Below are 22,990 nucleotides of genomic sequence, written 5' to 3'. Positions count from 1 at the left end.
GCTCATTTTAATTGAACTCCTCTTATTTCTTTAACATTATTAATATATACGTCAAAAACAACAATCTAATTTTATTGTATATTCTTACTAAAACGCATGCGCGCGAACTAATCTTTTTAGTAAGAACATACAATAAAATTAGATTGTTGTTTTTGACGTATATATTAATAATTTTAAAGAAATAAGAGGAGTTCAATTAAAATCAAGCAAGGGTTCAATTTTTTTGACTTGTTTCTTTGCAAAATTATTAAGTCTTGTTAAAAATATCGCAGTTGCAAAAAACCAAAAAATGTACATAGTTTTAATTTTTTTTGCGATAACTAAAAGGGTTCAATTAAAATTATGATCATTTTTGGTGGGTTCAATTAGAGATATTTCGAATGGTATTTTTTTTCACTATCCACTATACTTTGTGGGCTGAGGTAAGGGAGGTGCAGCCCTGTGTTGCTCAATCTGAAAGCAGACGAATAAATAGTTGTCAGTACCGATGCGAAAACAGCCCGATACAAATAACATTTTATTACAAAAAATGATCACATCTCACGTATGCCTAATTGTACTTCTCGAAAATATAATTATTTGTTATTGTACCATTATATTTCTTATAAAAAATAAAAAATATCGTTATCGATACTTCACCTCCTATTTATTCACATAAAAGACATAATTAAGCAAAAATAAATTCACAGAAAAATTGTACCTTCTGTAGTCTAAATTGTACCATCAGTACAATTCTATAAATTTGTTTCTAAAAGAAATAATAGGACAATTACAAATTACCACTAATTGTTACAACTTACAAGGATGGCATCCGGAAATGCACTTTGCGCAGGCGTAGAGCTTTGTAATTGTCCTATTATTTCTTTTAGAATCAAATTTTTAGAATTGTACTGATGGTACAATTTAGACTACAGAAGGTACAATTTTTCTGTGAATTTATTTTTGCTTAATTATGTCTTTTATGTGAATAAATGGCTGTTTTCGCATCGGTTTGTCAGTTTAAAGCGTGCAGTCGCGAAAGTCAGTTGATGGTCGTATGCCGTATGGAACTCAGACTCGTAGTTCAACGAGTCGACGCCAGAGCCACAAATAATTAAAGAAGTAGGATGAATAGTTTCCTTGAGAACATAAAATATTTACTATTTGTTATACAATTACACTATTTTTATAGATTATAAGAAGTTATCGTTCAGAGCTACTTTATTTGTTTTGTATAAAAATTAATTAAATTGTCATTTTGTATTTATTACTATTATTATTTTTCTTATTATTATTATTATTGAAGGCAATGAAGTGAATGTCAGAATGAAGAGTATTCATAAAGTATCACATATTTTTCAACCAACAATATCTATACCTCATAATAATTTACCTCAGTCAAATCTATCATCAAAAAGCTATGAGGTTAGAAAACAAAATTAGTTTTATTAATTATATAGAGTATTAAATTTAAATAAATTGAAAGATTTTATTTAAAATCTGAATATACGTTCAAATTTTTGCAGTTAATGATCAATGCTGGTCTAATTAATAATACAAGTACTGGATTTTTTGCTTTCTTACCATTGGGACTAAAGGCTTTGCAAAAATTGATTAATTTTATAGATGAAGAAATGATTAATATAAATGCACAAAAAATGTTGTTACCAGTTTTAATACCAGCATCTTTATGGACTCAGACAAAAAGATTATCACAAGCAAAACCTGAGCTGTTTCTGGTTCATGATAGGCATGGAAAAGATTATATATTAAGTCCTGTAAGTTTACAACAAAATACCATTTTTTTTCAGTTTCAATACTGATTAGCTTGTTAATGTTAGGACTCTGTTTTTATACTACAATAAGTATTTTCATGTTAAAAATATTTGAATTATATGTTCATATACACGCACATGCACACATATATATATGGATATGTACATATATATGTGTGTGTAGACATGTATATGTGTAAATATAAGAAAATTACTCACTGACAACACACTACACACATGTATATATTTATACATGTGGTATGTACACATGGGATCTTGCTAATACTATTCAATGAAAAATATATTTAATAATAATTCATATTAAGATAATAAAATTAAGTGATACTAATAGTTTTTTATACTTTTGTAAGTTTATTCAAAAAAATACATAAATAATGAATAAATATGGAGTTGATTAATATTGGAAAATTAGAAATATATAAATTTGAAATTCATTGAGTTTGTAGTATGATTTTTTTAATTTTTAAGTTGATTTGTTATATTTTGGTAAATTATTAAGGTCGGAAAAAGTTACTCTACCAAAAATTTAATAAAAATTAAACACTAAATCTAACAAACTATAAGTTATTATAAAATAAAAAATTTATTAACTTTTCAATCATAATATATTGAATTTCTAATAGAGAAATTAGAAAACTAAATAATTTATAAAGAAAACTTAATGTTAAATATCAATCTTTGCTGGATATAAATTGTGCTATATGTTTTTAGTTTGAAAATTGAAAGACATTTCAGAATAATATAATCTATTGTTAAATTACAAAGCTATATCTTTTGATTCTAATATTGTGATCTTTGATTAATTTTGGAGAGGTTTTGTAATACTCAGAATATTCATTAATAAAATATGTATGTTATCAAAAATAAAATAATTTCCTATTCAATTGGTGAACTTTTCATCAAACTTCTTAAAATATGTCTTTTTAGGAGCAATTGTAAGAGCACGAGTAAGAACATTGCCGTAAAAATTCAAGAAAAATCATAAGTTGATAATATGTTTTCCAGTTATAATTTCAAAACTGATCTAATTCTCTTGTCATCCTAAATGAAGTCTGAATTTTCATAGATATATTTACAGCTCTTCATTTAATCTCAACCCTGACAAGAACAGTTACTACTGGAACTTTTCATCATGGTAAACTTGCAACTTTTAAAATACTACTTGGAAATCCCTCTAATATTCTAGCAACTCTGGGATAATGAATAATGTCTGCAAAATTAATATAACTGAAATGTTGCAACCATAAGTTCATAATATGCTAAGGCAACATTGGAGGAACTTTGAAATTATAAAGTTGTTAAGTGTGTGATAACTGGATCCCTAATGTTGCAGAAAAACAGAGAAAATTACTTTTTATCATCATTAACTATCTTGTTTTATGTTGAGCGTATTATGCAGGTTTGCCTTTATCTAAAGCACGATTCCTGTTAAAATAAACAATAATAGAATTTGTTAAGACTTGTAACTATGACAATTTAGAGTAGTCTAAGCTCAAGCAAATCTTTTGGACACACTTTATAATATTAGAAGCAGAAAAATTTAATAAAAATGACATAGAGTTGTGACATGTAATCATATCTATTAATAATAATATCCATAAATTTGTTTATCATCAACAATATTATTTTATATATAACTGTATAATTGCTTCTGTAACATCAGGTTTTGAAATAATTATAACATAAATATACATAAAACACGATTTTTTGTGGCATTTGAAGTAGTAATGTTTTTTTCTTTTTTTCGATAAATTGATACACGATATCTCATAGGTATAATTCTTATTCTTTCAAATTTTGTTGAGTTTGCTCAAATATTTCTTTTTTATTAAAATATCCCATATATTGAACTTATTAAGTTTAACAGGTTTTTTATATGAAAATCTATTAACGATTTTTTAGACATCAAACAGTTCATTATAGTTAGAAAACTTTATACTAAGAAACCTTTTATACATATCAACTCAAACGCACATAATCCGAACCTACAAACTCTAAGCCTACAAATCACAATCTTACTAAATTTAAATTCAAATTTTAGGTTGATGTGTGGTCCAACAGAGTTAGAATGTTAATTTCGTAAATTTCAAGCCCGCTTATCTTAATCCTTCAACCTCAATATTGACACCTAGTTGATAAAATCTAGATGGATATCCAGGTGTATTTCCATATGGATTCATATTGATTCTTATAGGTTTCATGTGGATATCTAGAACGTATTTTCAGATAGATTATGTGGCCCATCCAGGTGGATTCTAAATATAAAATTCATGTGGATATACCGGCTATTTTAGGTTTCCTGTTGACAAGATCCAGTTTGATATCCATTGGATCATATTGAATCTATATGGATTTCTAAGCTGGATTTTTGAGTACATTTTAAGTGAATGTTCCGTAAAAATTCAGGTCGTTTTAAATATACTGTCGTCTCTTGTTCGTTCGTCACTTTATCCGTCTCTGGTTGGCTTGGGAAAAGTCCATCTACTATTGCTTTCATGGTGTCTTTGTCTTTTGGTTCAGAAGGGCCTAGGGCCCCCAGTTTCTTGGTCAGAATCTTGTAGCCAAGTCCCCAGGGGTCCCGCTTCACTTCTTCACACAACTCTTTGGCGCATCGGTTTTTACTGTCCTTTATTTTAGTAGTCAGTCTCTTACGTGCCGTCTTGTACGCTGTCGATAGTTCGTCCGCGCCTGGTCTGTTCTTTTTCCGCGCGCGATTCATCTTCCGGCGGCAGGCAATGCATTCCCTACGGAGGAGGCCAATCTCGTCCGTCCACCAGTACATTGCTCGTTTGTTCGTTCGGCCCTTGCGTCGAGTCATTGTGGCGTCGCACAGTTCCGTTATCAGTTCCATTGTCTTGTCCGTTATCCATTCGGCACGCTCCCGCGGACCAAGCTCTGCCGGGACAGACTCGGCGGGTAACGGTGCCTCCTGTAGCAGTTTGTCAAACAGCTCTCTGTCTTGTCGTCGTAGGTTCTAATACGTTGGAGTCCTGTCTCTAATTTGTCCGTTTCGTACGTTCGTCGATTGATCTGTCACCTCAAAGACGATGTGTTGGTGATCGCTGGCTGTATAGTCCTCGGTCACCCGCCATCCTCTTATCCGCGACGAGGTCCTGTCTAACGTCATCGTCACATCGGGTATTGAATATCCGAAGCCCGGTCGTCTATAGGTCGTTGTCGTCCCTTGGTTGACCACTACTAGATCAAGCCTTACTGCCATCTCCAGAAGCAGCCTTCCTCGTTTGTCCGTCGTAGTCATACCCCACTCGATCGCTCTCGCGTTCATGTCTCCCGCGACGACAAAGTCACCCGGGAGATTTGTGAGGGTGTCTTCCAGCTTACCGACTTTTTCCTCGAACACTGCCATCGTGTAGTTTGGGGTCAGATATACGCTGACGTAGGTGACGGCATCCACCCTCACCTACGCGTAATCTTCCCCCCTGCCAGACACCTGTATTCTCCTAGCCGGTTTGCCTCTGACCCATATGGCCGACGTACCGAGGGTATTCGAGAACCAGCCGTCCTGTTCTCGAAAGTCCCACAGTTGCTCGCTCAGTATCAGTATGTCTGCGTTTCGTTCCGTCGCTGTCTGTGATATAAGCAGCTGGGCTGCCTCACACCTACGCAGGTTTCCTTGTAGGATTCCTGTCATTGTCGTGTCTGCTTCCGGCACTCCTCCAGCGCGGCCCGGTAGACCGCGCACGCTCCCGTTCCCGGGACGTGCGCTCTCTCCGTTGCACGCGCCTCGGAACATAGGAAACACGTCGGCCGCTTGGTAAATGATTTACAGTTATTCAATCCAATTAACACGTGTTCACTTAGGTTATATTATGTACAATAACCTAATAATTACAATTAGATATTACTCTAAATTTTGGATAAGATAATGGAAAAACATGTACATACCTAATCTTTAAAAATGTGAACGGGATCACGTAAAATTTGACTCTTCGAGCATTTACATATCCTCGTGCTCTTGAATAACAGCTAAAGGACTCTCGCATCCACTTTATTGCCTGTTCTCTCACTTGTATTATTTATAATATTATTTATTATATGTACGTACACGTCTTTCGTCTTTTACGTCATTAAAACACACTTGACACTAAGAACACGCTTTTCGTCTCGTGAACGAACAATTTTTGACACCCATCGATGGTTAAAAGTATTGAATAAATTCCAGCGAATAGTAGATGGCGATTAGATATTATACAGCACCGATAGTATCAATGGCAGTGACTGTATGACCTCTCTTCCGCTCTCACTCTTTCCCCACTCCCAGCAGTCTCAGCTCACTCTTTTTTTTTTCGCACTGATCGACTCTCACTGCTGATTGATTGAGCATGAAATAGACAAAAATATTATGCAATTATTTAGATCCATGATCACATTGTTTATTAAAAGAAGATCTTGAAAATAGCTTTCAAATGCCCCCCCCCCCCACCGGATCGGCCGTGTACGTTAAAATGCACCGATGATAGCGGTACTAAAAAATAAGTTTATGTTTCTATGTTTTAAGTAATTAAAGATAACAATTTTTTTAATTAATTAAAGAAATCTAGATATAATAATTTTTTTGAAATAAAAATTGTTGAAGAATTCTTGCTATTACAACAATTTAAACATGTAATAAAAACAAAGATAATTAGATTATTAATGGTAGGAGGAGATATCAGAAAATATATATTATAAAAGTGGAAAATTTTATTTCTTTTAGTTACAAAATTCGTTGTACAGTATGCTTTAAAAATAAGTAAATTGTTGATATTACATACATAAGTATGCTACAAAAGGGATGCAATGAAACTTTATGATATAGGAGTAACAATATTACTTAGATATTAAACTGACTGATGATGTGTATTACATAATATATTTGACGCAGGAAAAATGATATTATATTTTTTTATACTAAAAATCCTATGACTCGTATTAATAAATACTTTTTTTACATATAAAATATTCGTATACAATGGTCAGTCAAGTTTCTTATAAACATTTTTATACGAACTAACAGATAGGACTTAGAAAACTCCAGAGTATTACTTATAATAAATAATCACTTTTGTATGATTACAAACTTTTTTCGTACGTAGTATTACTTATTGTAATAAACAGTCATTTTTCTACGTTTGTAAACTTTCTTGCATGAACATAAGAACACATTTTACTTATTATAGCTCCGTAGTATTACTTATTATACTAAACATCACATGACTTATTTAAATAAATTACTTTATTTCGATTCTGAAACATTTAGACTACTCTTGACTCAATATTTTTTAATTATTTCATAGCAATAACATAACATATTTATATATTGTATTGTAATGGGGAAATCACCGTTTAATTATATTTTATTCGCGCAATTAAACCAAAGGGCGAAAGTAATTATCTATGCTCAAAATGCAGTCCGGACAGCATGTGAAGACAGGCGTCAGTCAACCAGTAATTCCAATTAACCTATAATAAAATGAGTGGAAGCTATAAGGAGTAAGCGAGTCGAAAAACACTTGTTAGTAACACGAGCTGAATCTTTTATTATTATTCGAATACTACATAAGGTCGGCCCGCGCGTTTGTTTACATCGACGCTCGCTCATCGACAACGCACAGTGTCGGGACGCTCGCTGCGCTTTGTTGACAGCGCTATTACATGCACGCTTCGGAAACGATAATTTATTTGTTAACCATGCAACCGCGATCGCGAGATTAAGCTGGCCAGCTTACCTTATTATTGCAGGCGTACGGAGAAAACGACAGTTACATACTGCGCGGAATTGTTTTTGTCTGTTTATCGCAGGTCGCGAATGCGCGCACACACGGTTTCGCCCTCGATGGCGAAACCTGACACACACTGTCTTAATTTCGTCTAGGGCGACGCTTCTCTGTCGGCGCGGATCTCTCCCTTTGGCTGCTGTAGGGCACTTTGACGATAGCGATCGCTCTGGCTACTACTGGAACGGGCGTTCTCTCGATTTTTCGGTGTTAGCTGCAGTGGATCGGTAGTGGCAAAACAAACAAAAGCGGACGAGCGTGTCGGTGGTCAAAGCTTCACAAGCTCGGTTTCAATCGCGCGCGTTCCCTCTGCTCGCGCGCCGAATTCCTTCGTTACGTATTTCGTCCCCCCGGCAGGTGCTGCCCTCACAGGCAGCAATGAAGTTAGAATATCAGCGCTAATTTGACGTTTACCGTCACAGCTCCCTTCCAGTCTGGACCTACGGGGTCCTCGACGATAATTCCATTAGCGCTGCCCCTTCCGAGGAGGAGAAGAGAAAGGGTAATAAAGGATTATAGTCCATGTGGTGTCTAAGTCAACTTTTATTCGCCGGGTGGTATAACGGTGGCCCTGCCCACGGGGGCAGGGGAAGATCACCTGGCTGGTCTCCCGGGTAGTTCTTCGCCCTGGTCATCCAATGGAGGGCGGCCGCGCGCCTCCCACCCCAGCCTCTCTTGGACCAGGTCGGCGTGCCGTCGCACGCGGGGGCAGCGGTCCGTGCGGGTCACTCCGGGGTAATGGTACACGTGGCACCCTTCCCACTGTGCGCGGGATAAGGTGCCCCGTGGTAGGCCTCGTTCCCGGGGGGTCAGTGGCAACCCGTCCCTACGGTTCGGGGCGGACCACAACGGCCTTACAACCGTGGGGTCCTCACTTGGGTGGGCCCCGTTGCATGACCACCCTGGCTGCCGTCCACATTCACCACCAGGTTTACCCCGCACGTTTGCGGGCGCTGGCGCGGTGCGACCTCCGACCTGACCTCCGGAGCCGCTGTTCTGGCTCCGATGATCGGAGGCTGGGGGAGGTTCGTGGAATTGCCACTCGCCGGGCCCTCGAGGGCCTGGCGGTGACGCTGCTGCACCTCCCTAATTGCCGTCGCGAACTGGCGACGGCGGGACACCACCTTATCCCAGTGGTCCAGATCGTCTGGGTGGTGCCCCGCGGCCGTGTACGCGTCGTTGAGGGTCGCCCAGCCTTGCTCGACTTCCCTCAACCCCTCAACTATTTCCTCCCAGGTCCGTTCGACAGATAAGGGTGTCTGGCTAGTGAACCTGGGGCGCCAGGTCGCGTCGGTGGCACCCTCCTCCGTTTGGGTGCCGATGGATGATGTTGGGGCCTTCAGCGGGATTGATCCCGCTGGGGGTCTGGGCAGCGGTGTGGCATCACTGCGTGCGATGCCGGGAGTCGTCGACGGCATCACGGTAGGGTCTTCCGTTGGGAACTCCTCGATGAGCACGGATGACGAGCTCTCGTGAGCTCGCACCCGTGCCTGCTCCTCCTCCTCCTTCTTGGCACCGATAAGGTGCAGGGCGGCATGCACCATCCCTTCAACGGCGGGACCTAAGTCCAAGCCGATGAGGGCGGCTGCCGCTTGCTCGAATTGTTTGAGCGTGATCTGCATCCTGTAATAATCCAGCAAGTTAGTATCCTGAATAGTTTCGGATATCAAAGGTGGGCGTCTGTTCGGCTGCCCAGGGCCTTCGTCGCCGGAGTCGAAGGTGGGGTCCTTGGCGTCGGTGTCCCAGGTCCTTCGTTCGCCGTGTCTCATGCATTCACAGTTTTCATCGTTCATGCATTCATCGTTTTCGGTGGTCTGCCCCTCTTCCTCTTCCCAATGATGGGAGAAGGGGCTCGAGTAATCTGTCGGTGTTGTGTAGTGTGTGTGATTTTTAGTGGGACCCGGCTGGGGGGACCACGACGAGTACGGCGAGGTGACCTCGGAGTTGTCGCGTCGTCATTTCGGAGTGTACTGTCCGCAGTGTCGGCGCTCCCGTTTCCGTGTATTATTGTATCACTCGCATTGGGCGTGACGCTTATCGCCTTGGTTCCCTCGGTGGTAGAGGTCTCGTCGTCATCTCGTGGTCGGGTTCCATCTTCCGGTATATCGTCATCTCGCCCATAATAGGGTTTGAGGTTCTTAGCGTGTATTAGCTCCGTGACCTCCTCCTGTTGGTTGGCGAGGCGATATGAGTTGGCGCCGAGTACCTTCGTGACGATAAAGGGCCTATGAAATTGGGTGCTAGTTTCGCCGAAATGCCCTGCGCCACGCAGGACAGTACGCGATTCCTTTTCCACACCCAATCCCCTTCTTTAATTCTGTGGTCCCTGTGCTTGGCGTTGTAATACTTTGATTGCCTCAGGAACTCATCCGAGGCGCTCTCGTGAGCTTGCTGGACGGCGGAACGGCTATTCTGCATGTGCTCGTTCCATTGCCCGATTCGAAGCAAACTTTCCTCTTGTGCGGCGAGCTCGTCCATCCGTTTCCGGAGAGTATTCGGGGCTCCCGGTTGTCTGCCGTAGTTGAGCATGGCAGGGCTGACCCCGGTGGAACTATGGACGGCCGTGTTCAATGCGAACATGAGTTCGGGTAGCGCTCGGTCCCATTCCCTGTGGTTCCCTTGCAGATACGATGTTATCATCGTTTTCAAGGTACGGTTAACCCTTTCCGTAAGGTTAGCCTGCGGGGTATAGGTTGGGGTGAAGGTCCGTTTTACCTCCTGATCTCTTAGGTACCCGTCTACCAACTGGTTACGGAACTCGGTGCCATTGTCGGACAAGAAGATCTTTGGCGTACCGAAACGTAGGATTACCCGTTCCCGGAGTTCCTTCACTGTCGTCTTGCCGTTAGCACTACGTATGGCTATACATTCGACCCATCGTGTGAATACGTCGATGAATACTAGGACGTATTCGTGCCCTCGAGGGCTCTTCGGAAAGGGTCCGGCGATGTCGCCCGCGACCACTTGCCATGGCATAGACCACGTTCGGTCCTGCATGAGCCCGCGCGGCGGTCGCTGCTCGACCTTGCACTGTTGGCAGACCTGGCACTTTTGGACGTATCCCTTAACATCCGTGTACATTCCCGGCCAGTAATAGGATTGGGCGACGCGGGCGAGGGTCTTCTCGCGTCCCAAGTGTCCTGCCGTCTCTATGTCATGATTCTCGAACAACACCGCTTTGCGTTCCTCCGGAGGCACGACGAGTTTCCATTCGTCGCCGTATCCGTCTTCTTCTTGGTGGTCGTAGTTCGGCTTTCGGTGATACATCACCCGGCCGACAACCTTCCAATTCGGGTATCTCTCTGGGTGGCTCTCGACGCGCCGGAATTGATCCGTGTACCAGGCGCTGTCCCTTGACTTCGGCTGGTCCATTGCGCCAACCTCTGCCTTCGTGGGCTCAAAAGCGCGTGATAAAACGTCGGGCAACACATTGTCTGCCCCCTTTCGGTATTCGATCTCGAAAGTATGGCCTTGAAGTTGTAAGGCCCATCGGGCGAGACGTCCAATTGGGTTCTTCAGGTTGTATAGCCATTTCAGGCTATTGTGGTCAGTTACCACCTTGAACGGGTATGCCTCTATGTATGGGCGGAATTTTTGGATGGCCCACACGACCGCCAAGCACTCGCGCTCCGTAGCTGAGTAGTTTTGCTCAGCCGGATTAAGGACTCTGCTAGCGTACTCTATGATTCGGTCTCCGTCTCCTACATTTTGTATCAGGACGGCACCGATTCCCGTAGCGCTAGCATCTGTCTCCAGCACGTACTGTCCATCGGGTTCCGGTAATCCCAGGCATGGTGCGGACAGCATGAGTGCCTTAAGTTTGGCAAAGGCTTGTTCTTGTTCCTCTCCCCACACATATTCGCTCCTTTTTCCTGTTAACCTCGTTAACGGTTGAGCGTGCGTGGCGAAGTCGGTTAAGGGGGGGGGGGGGGGGGGGGGCAGGTGAATTTTCAGCCTACCTTTAAAAAAATCGCAGGAGGCTGATAATTATATTTATAACGTAGTTTTTCCCGCTGAATCGAATGGCGTTATCAGAAATTAAAAAAAAAAATTTTTTATGCTTATTTTGGCCGTTTTTCAACAAAAAAAAATTTTTTTTTGGGTTTTTATTTTTTTTTTGTGGAAGGAATCAATATGTTTTAAAACCCATGCGCTATCTTCTTTAAAATAATAAAAACTATATACAAAAAAATTTTGAGCTCAAAATCTCAAAAATTGAGGGAGGAGTAGCATTTTTTCGAAAGCCACTTTTTTTTTTTTTTTTTTTAATCATCACTAGCGATTTTGTATAATAAAGATGAAGATGTGTAATCGATTTTTATATCTATTTCTGTGTATTATTGACTGTATTTTCTATACTACAAAGGGAAAATCAAAATATCTTAGTCAGTTTCAGAATTCTATTTACATTTATTGCAGTTCACATACTTTATGCGCATACAATAGGCATCCATCAAAACATACCGGCACCATAGCTTTCACCGTCACGATTGAGTATATCTTCGTCTCTTTTTTGTTTTGCAAATTCAATTTTTCGTCGTACTTCTTTATACTTGGCTGAATTTCTTTCCTCGAATCGCTGCACTGCTTTCGTATCTTTTTTAGTTGACAAGTGCCCAGTTGTATTACCTTCTACTATTCCTAATCTCTTCAAAACTTCTGACAAAAATCTCTTACATCCACTGTTGTATTCGCAAACACTAATTGCTGCTGCCATTCTAACTCTTTTATCAGAAACATATGTTCCTTTAGGGCACCTGTTCCAAATAATGCTGTGTAGACTTTCATTCGCATTTTGTGTTTGACAACGCGCACATCGTAGTAGTAAAGAATCGTCAGTCAATCTAGCATACAGAGGAAGAATTTTTTGCAAACAAAATTCATTTATAGGTGTTTTTACATTAGATTCGTGAGCTTCAGGCTCGATTCCTTTCCCTAATGCTCTTTGGTAAAAACACCAAGATGACTCCCCTACTGGGCAATATAAATGTTAAGGCTTGTTATCAGTAGACGCACAATGGTAAATGGATGCATATATTGCTACTTTCATATTCTGTAAATAAAGGGTGAAATGATATTTTAGATATAAAATTATGAAATAGTAAGGAATATGGACTATGTACAAATGTTTTCATACATACCTGTATATTCCCTTTATTACGATAGACTGCTTTTTTATAATATTCTGTTAGTTTTTTTATTGTCGTGTCTTTGAGTTGACCATGACCTTTGCCTCCCAAAGTGACTTTTTGCTCCTTTCTTCTTTTATAATTTTTTTTATACCAGCATAGACTCTGGATAGTTATTGATAATAAATAAATGTGATCAAATTGTATGACGCGAATTTCGAAGATACTATTACGAATATACCTTTTGGATACATGATTGACACATTCTTCTTTTTCTACTTTATAATCTTCTCCAAGATTCAATGATGCGACATGAGTGAATGCTTTTGAATCCCCATCTGAAAGCATTTTCGTATAGCAAAATCCATAATTTTCGGACCGTTTCCATAAGTTTTCAGCAATTGTAGCTTCCATTGCTCCTGACGATCCTGAATGATTTTTACGACATTGGCCGACATGACCTTGCGACCAAAACTCGAATTCCGGCGAATCTTCACCCAATAGAGCTGCTGTGCACGAACATTCTTGGCAAAACTTCGTTGCAATATCAAAATCGATGATGAATCCAGTAACCAAATCAATTACACTGGCAAAACCAACTTGCGATCTAAAACCTTTGGTAGGCCACGAACCGTCATAACTGACACCTAAATTCAGTTTCTTTTCAAGCCCTTGCTCCGTTCGAATTTTTGCTGCACTTTCTAATTCGTCATTAGAAATCAAATAAGAACTATTGTCACTGTCACAATTCATTTCTTCGTCGTCGTCAGAGTTACTGTTTTCGTCACTGTCACTATCGACTTGTTGATCTTCAACCACACATGAACTTGTGTATGTATCTTTGACAACAGTTCGACATTCGTTCAAAATCACTTCAGTCAACTCATCAACAGCAGTTTCGATTCGTTCCATATGATCTTTGAAAGAAGCATAGGAAAAAGATTGCATGTTCATAATCATAGCAAAATTTTGTATGCTTGAATAGCCTCTACCTTCATACAAAAATGCTAAGCTCAGCCTTACATTCACATCGAAAGGAGGCCTGCTACTACTTTTGGTGCAAACTCTTTTTGACGTATATATACTTGTCTTATCTGTCTCTAATCCAAGCAACTCACAGTATGACCATTTCAAAACAATTTTCCTTGAGAATCCCCAAGACTGTGAATCTAACTCGAAACGCAATGTACTATGATCGCAATCGACACACTTCGTTTTTGACAATAATGACGATATTTGTGAAAAATCGAGCAAGATGTACGGCAATTCACTAACTTTTTCTTGGTCGCACTCATCCATCGTTTCTTCAGCTGTAGTTTCAGTTATATCTTCATAAAATTCTTCAGACACTGCATTTATTTCTTCTGCTTCATTGTTTTTATTTCTTTCACTAATATTCGCTATGGCATCCGCTTTCATTTGTGAACGTAAGCTTTTCTGACACGAAGCTTTTTTCCATTTTTTTGTTGCCAATTCACTATAATACACCGACCGATTTTTACGTCGAGGCATGATTGACAGTGATAACTACTAGGTTCACGTCTGACTGTATCTCAAGTTCGCACTGAATACACTAATCGATTACACATCTTCATATTTATTATACATAAAAGCTAGTGCTGTTTGAAAAAAAAAAAAAAAGAAAAAAAAGTGGTTTTCGATAAAATGCTACTCCTCCCTCAATTTTTGAGATTTTGAGCTCAAAATTTTTTTGTATATAGTTTTTATTATTTTAAAGAAGATAGCGCATGGGTTTTAAAAAATATTGATTCCTTCCACAAAAAAAAATAAAAATCCAAAAAAAAATTTTTTTTTTGTTGAAAACGACCAAAATAAGCATAAAAAAATTTTTTTTTTTAATTTCTGATAACGCCATTCGATTCAGCGGGAAAAACTACATTATAAATATAATTATCAGCCTCCTGCGATTTTTTTAAAGGTAGGCTGAAAATTCACCTGCCCCCCCCCCCTTAAGAATTTGCGGTACCATGAAGCAACCCCCAGGAAGGTGCGCAGCTGTCGCACGTTTCCTGGTCGTGGGTACTCCACGATAGAGCGCACCTTTTCAGGGTCTGGCCTGATTCCCTCACGGTTGATCAGCAGGCCCAGGTACTTGGCTTCAGACTTGCAGAAGATACTCTTCTCTCGATTAATCGAGAGGCCAGCTTTGCACAACCTGTCCAATACGGTTTTTAAATGTCGTAGGTGATCCTCGAAATTGGACGATACCACTATGATATCGTCCAAATAGGCGAAAGCGAATTCGCCTAGTTCGGGACCGATCACGCTATCGATTAACCGTTGGAAGGTGGCGCCGGCGTACGAGAGGCCGAACGGCATTCGTACGAACTGGTAATGTCCCAGTCCGGGTACGGTAAAGGCCGTAATTGGCCGAGATTCGGTCTTGAGTGGAATCTGGTGATACGCACTGCTGAGATCGAGCGTCGATATATAGCGTGCGTTTCGCAAACGCCTTAATATATCTTGCATTAACGGTAAGGGATACGCATTTGGCTCCGTGACTTTGTTGACCTTTCTGAAGTCAATACAAAATCTGTACGAACCGTTCTTCTTGCGTATCATAACCACTGGGCTCGACCAGCCACTGTCCGCTGGTTCGATTACCCCTTGGGTTAACATTTCCCTTACCAGTCTATGCATCTCCTGCTCGACCTTGTGCGATACCGGGTAGTAACGCTGTTTGATTGGCTTCATATCGCCGACCCGAATCTCGTGCTCAATGCCTGCCGCACATCCCAAGCCCGCAGGGGCTTGCGATAGGGCCTCATCGATGGTCTTCTGCAGTATCGCCTGTTGGGTTGCCGTTACCTCGGCTAGTCCGATTGTAGCTAATCTCGGACCAGCCTCCAAGCTAGCTACTTCTAGCTCCATTTTGGTTTGTGATCCCTTGAAGAGCAACGTGTTATCGTCGGGGTCAAGTACCGCTCTGAACAACCTGATGAAGTTCACTCCTAAAATACATTCTTCGACGAGGGTAGGGAGGATGGCTACTCTCGTCGGCATCGTCAATCCTCCCACGGTGAATGGCAACAGGGCATGACCAACGATCGTTAACTTACGGCCGTCTGGTAGTCCCGCTGTACCCGCGTGGGTGGTGTCCAATCTGACGCCCAGCACAGACGCTATTTGTAGAGCATTACTACCCATGGCTGTGGTGGAAGCTCCCGGATCGTAGAGGGCCCGTATTTGGAAGTCCCCTATTTTCACCGGTAGCCACCAACGCGTTTCCTGTTCCGGGGAATATCGGGAAACAGTTTCGACGGCTCCACAGCTTTGCTCCTTATACATCATAGCGCTAGCCATTGTGCTGTCGCGTGGTCGAGTGACGTCACTTGTCGTCCGAGCCCCCTTGGTTCGGACGATCGGAGTTTCCATGGGGTTACTCTTCGACGATATATCCGCCTTCGCCCGTGCCCCCGAGGGCGTGTGCGATCCATACGTCACCGCCTCGGCTGGTCTAGGGTCTCTGGCTTTATTAACGTCATTACCCTCATTCTCCGCGTGCACTCTACCGCCACGTTCATCTTTGGCGTCACTAAGGGAGTTCTCGCTCTCGTCGTTCAACACGCTCGCTACTAATGGCGCGGGCTGTGTTGACGAAGGCCGCGAGATCTCTTCAACGGGGTTTGGGTTACGGGATGAAGGAGTGGGGTCAACCCCACCTATCCACTCCTTTGCTCGTTTCCCTTATTGCATTGGGGACAGAACTTCTTGTAGTACCCCAGTAGGCCACACTCGGCACATTTGATCGGCCCTGAGAACTCTCTTCCTCGTCTGCGGGGAGTCTCCGGCCTCCTGGCTCGGTCCTCGGAAGTCAGACTTTTGTCGGCGCGGTTACCCTTTATATCCGCCGATATTTCCTTAAGGGACAACAGCATTTGGTCGAATACGTCGGTGGGTGGAACCTTCTTCTCGCCATCGACCGATTCCAGGCTCGGATTAGGTGTCGCCCCCGAGGGCGTCGGCGTGTAGACGACCTGGTGCGTCACCTTCTCGAGTACCTTCTCCATGCGGTCCAACCTATCATTGACTTCCGGTTTGTCACTGGACATAGATGCCACCTTCCCCTTACGACCCTTGCTCGCGTCGGTGCGGGGGTGGTACGCCAACTCAGGATATACAGTCGACTGAGGGTCTGGTACCGTCCGCTCCATCCTTCGCTGATGCAAGTTATTCTAGGCCGTCGTGGCCAGGTCGTTCAGGGTCCTTACGGAGTTCACTTCTGATCTCCGTATTTGGCTCTGGATTTCCGGTAGGAGGTTGGCATGTAGCAGGTCCAGCTGGTTCTCGTGCGTCATTTTGGGGTTCAGCCGACTCATTAGGCCCATCATGTTCGCGATGTAGACGTTCGCGGGTTCGTCTGGGCCCTGATATCGGCCTTGAACCTCTTTGGTTAGACGCTGCTGTTGTTGCCTACTGGTCCTAAACCATGCTCTGGCGTCTGCCTCGAAGTCCGCGTAGGAGAACCACTCGTTTCGCATTGCCTCGTACCAGACGAGGGCAGGACCGACGAGTAGCTCGGATACAGCTATGAGCATCTCGTCTTCTGTGAGTCCGGCGCTGCTCCTCGAGTTGTCCAGCCTTGATAAGAAGGTGTCAATGCTCGCGTTGCCTTCTCCGGAGAACCTGAGTTTCCATCCCCGGACGATGCGGCCGACGTCTCTTGTTGTCGGCCACGGGTTTGACGTCTGTTGGGATGACCACATGCTCGGCGGGTGGTTGTCCACTTCAACTGGGTGGAGTTAATGCTGTCCACCCTCTCCGAAAGGGGGCGTCCGGCGGGGGGGTCCTGCCGGCGGCCCCCGTGGGCCTCAGTCCGGGTCCAGCTGGAGTGCTCTGGGGTAGCCTGGCGTCGTAGTGGCATGTGAATGTGTCCTGGAATGCAACGCTCCTGAGCGTGTTTTCCGTTTGCTGCGCTTCGTTGGAACTGTTCGCATCGTCTTGCCGCATATCTCTGTGTACGGCGTTTTCTAATGCGCTGATCCTAGCGGATTGGTTGTTCAGTTGTTCCTTCAAGTCGATGCTGCTCCTGAGGATCTGGTCTACTAATTTTTTTAGACCGGATATATTCGAACTCCGTGATTCTTGTACTTCCAATTTCTTCTCATTTTTTCTGTACTGGAAAATGAGGTCTTGAATCATCACCGCCAATGCCGGCGGGAGTTTGAACTGGCTGCCATCGTCAGCCATTATAGTAATTTCTTTATTACTATTTGTGTTCTCTCCGCTGTCCATGGCATTCGCGATGTTTATCGCGGTTTTCTGCACTCGCGATATTACGTCCGCACTTTGCATTAGTTGGGCTAGGGGATGTTCCCCCTCCTGCTCGGATGCTGTGTGTTCCTGGCATAGGGATACGATTAGCTCTGAGCGTAGGGCGGCTCTTTTGGCTGGACTGCTGTGCTGGTTGTTGACTTCCGCGAAATCTGCTGCGGAATAGTCGCCGATTAACCATTTATGTAGTCGTGCAGCTCTCGAGAGCTTGGTCCCGCTTGTTTTGAGCTCCAGTTGCTCGAGGTATTCTTCGATTTCCTCCTCCTGGAGCGTCCATACCCAATTTTCTATCTCTGTCCGAGTGCAGTCCATAATTCTCTGTTAGTTTGCTTGCGTCTAATTTCTTTGTAAAATTTACAGGTATGTTACGCGAGTGCGAGTGTTGTATTAAAATTCGTACGCCAAATGAAAAGGAAAAAAAAAATAAAAAATTTTATTAGCCAACTTTAGGCTTGACCAAGGGCGTTTAATAATTTATTTGCCGAAAGATTCTTTGCTCGTTAATACGCAATATAATGATCCTGCCTATCTGACGCACTAACTGTTTGTTAGCGCGGCTGTGTTGGTTAGTATCTAAAATATTCTAACGAGCGTTGCGCGTGATCACCAATAACCGCAGTTAATAATATTTAAAAAAAATGTTTACTTTAAGGTAACACGACATCAATTAAAATTACTAAATTAAATTAATTTCGTTTGAAAATTGCCGGTGTTAGTTTTCCCCGGGCCAACGGGTATAATAATATTATTTGCGGCAACTTTCAAAATTCGTTGGTGTTTACGCTTAAGAATCTTTCGGTCGCACTCGCACGCGTTCACAGCTATTGTTTACACTTTTACGCCGCGGCGGGCCTTCGCAAGCTAACTAACAGGCTCTGTTTACTAATATGGCCTTCGGTATCAAGTGTGCACAACAACACTTGATTGCCACCTAAGTCGCTGGTTAACTGGGCGCGAGGTCACTATTGAGAACCGGTGTTTTGAACAATCAAAAACACCGTAGGTTCTTTAACGTTGGGCGCCATGTAACGGGGAAATCACCGTTTAATTATATTTTATTCGCGCAATTAAACCAAAGGGCGAAAGTAATTATCTATGCTCAAAATGCAGTCCGGAGAGCATGTGAAGACAGGCGTCAGTCAACCAGTAATTCCAATTAACCTATAATAAAATAAGTGGAAGCTATAAGGAGTAAGCGAGTCGAAAAACACTTGTTAGTAACACGAGCTGAATCTTTTATTATTATTCGAATACTACATAAGGTCGGCCCGCGCGTTTGTTTACATCGACGCTCGCTCATCGACAACGCACAGTATCGGGACGCTCGCTGCGCTTTGTTGACAGCGCTATTACATGCACGCTTCGGAAACGATAATTTATTTGTTAACCATGCAACCGCGATCGCGAGATTAAGCTGGCCAGCTTACCTTATTATTGCAGGCGTACGGAGAAAACGACAGAGTCACACACTGCGCGAAATTGTTTTTGTCTGTTTATCGCAGGTCGCGAATGCGCGCACAGACGGTTTCGCCCTCGATGGCGAAACCTCACACACACTGTCTTAATTTCGTCTGGGGCGACGCTTCTCTGTCGGCGCGGATCTCTCCCTTTGGCTGCTGTAAAGCACTTTGACGATAGCGATCGCTCTGGCTACTACTGGAACGGGCGTCCTCTCGATTTTTCGGTGTTAGCTGCAGTGGATCGGTAGTGGCAAAACAAACAAAAGCGGACGAGCGTGTCGGTGGTCAAAGCTTCACTAGCTCGGTTTCAATCGGACGCGTTCCCTTTGCTCGCGCGCCGAATTCCTTCGTTACGTATTTCGTCCCCCCGGCAGGTGCTGCCCTCACAGGCAGCAATTAAGTTAGAATATCAGCGCTAATTTGACGTTTACCGTCACAGTATATATATATATATATGTAATATAATACTACATAGCTAACTTGCTATTAATCTCTTACCTAACAATACTTCATAGTTATCACTATTTTAATAATTATGTAATACGACTGTAAAATTTATATTAGTTAGTCAAATCTAATTCGGCCAAGCAGTCTTTAGAACATATAATTAATAAGATAATAAAATAATTAGAATATTATTAGACCGCTGAATTTCTCACAGACTTTGAATAACAATGAGATACTCTACATCAAAGTTGTAAATTTGTTTAAAGAAGCAGTACTTTAAATACTAAAAGAATATTTTGAATAAATTGAACAAATTGAAATTGAACAATAGTAATACAATATTATAAATAAGTTACTTGAAACAGATTCTACCTTACATTATAATATTAAGAATGCTGTGCTGTATAAAACGATAAATAAAATTATTCAAGCCCACGCTTTGGGGATTTTACTCCTCGAGCCAATGCTGAAGCTTCCATTATTTGGCCATCAGGAACTGGAAATATAGCAGAATCATCTCTGCATTTGATGGTGATTGGGCCAACTGAAAATTATATAAAAATTTATTATAAATTTGAAAGCTATATTCGTGGACTGAAATAATAAAAATTGCATACGAGAGTCATCAATCTCTCCAACTACTCTAATCAGAGCTCCCTTTTCAATATCCAAGCCTGTGTAATTAGCAATGTGGACAGTAACTTTCATATTACCATTGGTTATACAACCACAACCGTAATACTCCTGTTTATACCTATCCAGAGATTTGACAAATTTCATTTTCAAATTCCCCTCAATGCCTATAAAAATAAAAAACCAGATCATTATCTTATGTTTCAGTAATACAAATTTTGTCAATACAAAAAAAATTGCTCGTAGTTAACGAAAACTTTTGATATTAAAAATAAAAGTGTATAAATTGTATTTACATATCAATCCATGAACTTTGCCAATGTTGTCAAAATTTACTTGTTGGATTTCATTCTGGTTAATAGGTTTACCTATTTGGATAATGTGGTGACCTAGGACTTCCAAAGTAGTAACATCCTTTATTAAAAGTTCAAAAGGTACCAGATTATTAGACTCTTTGAAAAAATTTTGAGCTACTGCCTTTGTCACAGCGCCTTCAACGTGTATAATCTGAAAAAAATAAAAATATTGTAGAAGTAACACTACATTTTATAAATTAAATCAATTTATATAAATCAATTTATTTATACAAGTAAAAAATTTACCCGTCCAACTGTCACATCTTCAACGAATTTTTGAATTAGAGTTTTGCTCCATATTAAATAAACTATTCTTTTAGTGCCCCCGTTGTTCAAGACAAATTTGAATAGGTCATATTTAGTCTTTGTACCTACAACAGCTGGAGCGTGAACCTCATCTACAAAACCTATGATTTCCCTGTAACATGTAAATACAAATATGATATACAAACATTAAAATTATGATTTTTTATTTGAAGGTGGTAACAAAATTACGTCGTTTCATCTTTATCGTGTAATTCATTGAAATCGTCGTCAGGAGTAAAAATTCCACTTCAAAGTCGGCTTGTCCATTATTTCCAGGCATATTAGATGGAAACCTTTCACACGAAATGAAAAATAAATAGAATAAAAATAAGAATTAAGAATAAAAAGAATTTAATCAATATATTTTTTTATGTACACGTGCACTGCTTTTTCAATCAATATAACCCTAACCTCAATGATTGATACATTTTTTATCTTACAATATGCATGATAATCGTATGATAAAAAGAATGAATAGACTACAAAAGAAATGAATTATTCAATAAACTTACCTTCTTTACTTTTAATACGCAAATTAAAAGATACGTCCAATGGATGGCGAAGGATTATAATAACGATGCCACCGGTCAGCTCTGCCCAGTCATTAGTAGAAAGAAAGATAGATGCGTGTCACTGCACAGCATGTCACTTAACCCTACGCGACGCGTGTCAATTGTCACTGCACTCGCAGCATGTTACTATACCCCCGCGACGGCCGTGACTATCTCTCAGCCAATCAGATCACGAATGAACTGATCTCTCAGCCAATCAGATCACGAATAAACTGACTTCACTCACCAGGCCACCGATTTTTTAAGGAAGGACTGGTAATTGTAAAAGAATGAATACAAATGTAAACGCTCTCGCTTATTAGTGAAATCAGGCTGGTAACTACGCGCTTGCTTGTAACTCGCGCGTCAACGCCGTAGCTTGTACTGGGAGAGGTGACCAAGAGGACCGTACTTATTTTAAATCGGCAAAGCTCAATCTTTACAAACAGAAATGATTCTTGCAATTTATTTTTGCAAAGTTTATAATGTCAAACATTACACGTACAATTCTGAAATTCAAATTCTTAAATTCAAATTCTGCATGGATTCGCAGGACATCAGATCGGCTATATCACCTGGTTCGCTCTCTCTCTCTCACTCATTCTCTCACTGAATGCTGCTCGCTTCCTTTGCTGTGTTCTTCGGACCAACTCGGCCGATCCAGGCAATTTTCAACAACTAAAATAAAAAGCCACTAGTTAGCCGCATTTATTGTGCGCTCAACGTTGGCCAGTATGCCTTGTCGAGAGCAGAAGGGACAGCGAGAAGCAGACTTACTGCCTGCTCTAGTCACAACTACTTTCAACACAAACATCTAATTGAATGTTTTATTAATTTGATCAAACAATTAAAATATTTCATTTATACTATTCTTTAATTTTCTTTGTATTTTAGGTTATTTAAATTAAGTTATTCTATTAATCTTAGTATATCTTATCATATGACTGAGCCCATTATAGATAATACTATTGAAACCTCGAATAAAAGGTTAAGAAATTACTAACTTTTCAGGGTTATTATATTTTCGTTGTAATTCCCGGAGTAGGAAAGAAGAGGAGAACGTTGAAACATTGGATGTAGAAGATCATTGCTGATTTAGAATATCTAGGACTCCAGAAAACCATATAACCTCCACTATGGCGGGAATGGAAGAAACTAGCCAGCTGCTCTTGAAAATGTCGGCAAGTTTCACGTTACAAAACTGCATTGAAGGTGTACCTGAATTTGATAGAAAAAATGGTGCAATGTTTATAAACAACGA

At 41.3% G+C, this 22,990-nt stretch overlaps 1 protein-coding gene across 2 annotated transcripts in view; it reads left to right on the top strand.

Moving 5' to 3' along the window:
- Window positions 1–1,013: 1,013 nt before the first annotated feature.
- LOC131672224 (probable proline--tRNA ligase, mitochondrial) overlaps window positions 1,014–22,990 on the top strand; it is a 110,845-nt gene continuing 88,868 nt past the window's right edge. The window contains exons 1-4 of one of the 2 annotated variants that reach the window (XM_058949351.1): window positions 1,031–1,101; window positions 1,172–1,211; window positions 1,286–1,404; window positions 1,506–1,757. In XM_058949351.1, coding sequence (XP_058805334.1) covers window positions 1,306–1,404; window positions 1,506–1,757 — 351 coding nt within the window. In that variant the 5' untranslated portion in view covers window positions 1,031–1,101; window positions 1,172–1,211; window positions 1,286–1,305. Of the gene's footprint in view, window positions 1,102–1,171; window positions 1,212–1,285; window positions 1,405–1,505; window positions 1,758–22,990 lie in introns of both variants that reach the window. The other variant, XM_058949426.1, reaches the window with a different exon arrangement.

The sequence above is a fragment of the Phymastichus coffea genome, unplaced genomic scaffold, assembly GCF_024137745.1.
Source record: "Phymastichus coffea isolate CEN01 unplaced genomic scaffold, Cenicafe_Pcof_1.1 PCOF00001, whole genome shotgun sequence".
Taxonomy (NCBI): Eukaryota; Metazoa; Arthropoda; class Insecta; order Hymenoptera; family Eulophidae; genus Phymastichus; species Phymastichus coffea.
Note: the sequence above shows the minus strand (reverse complement) of the source record. Positions and strands in the feature narration are given on the sequence as shown.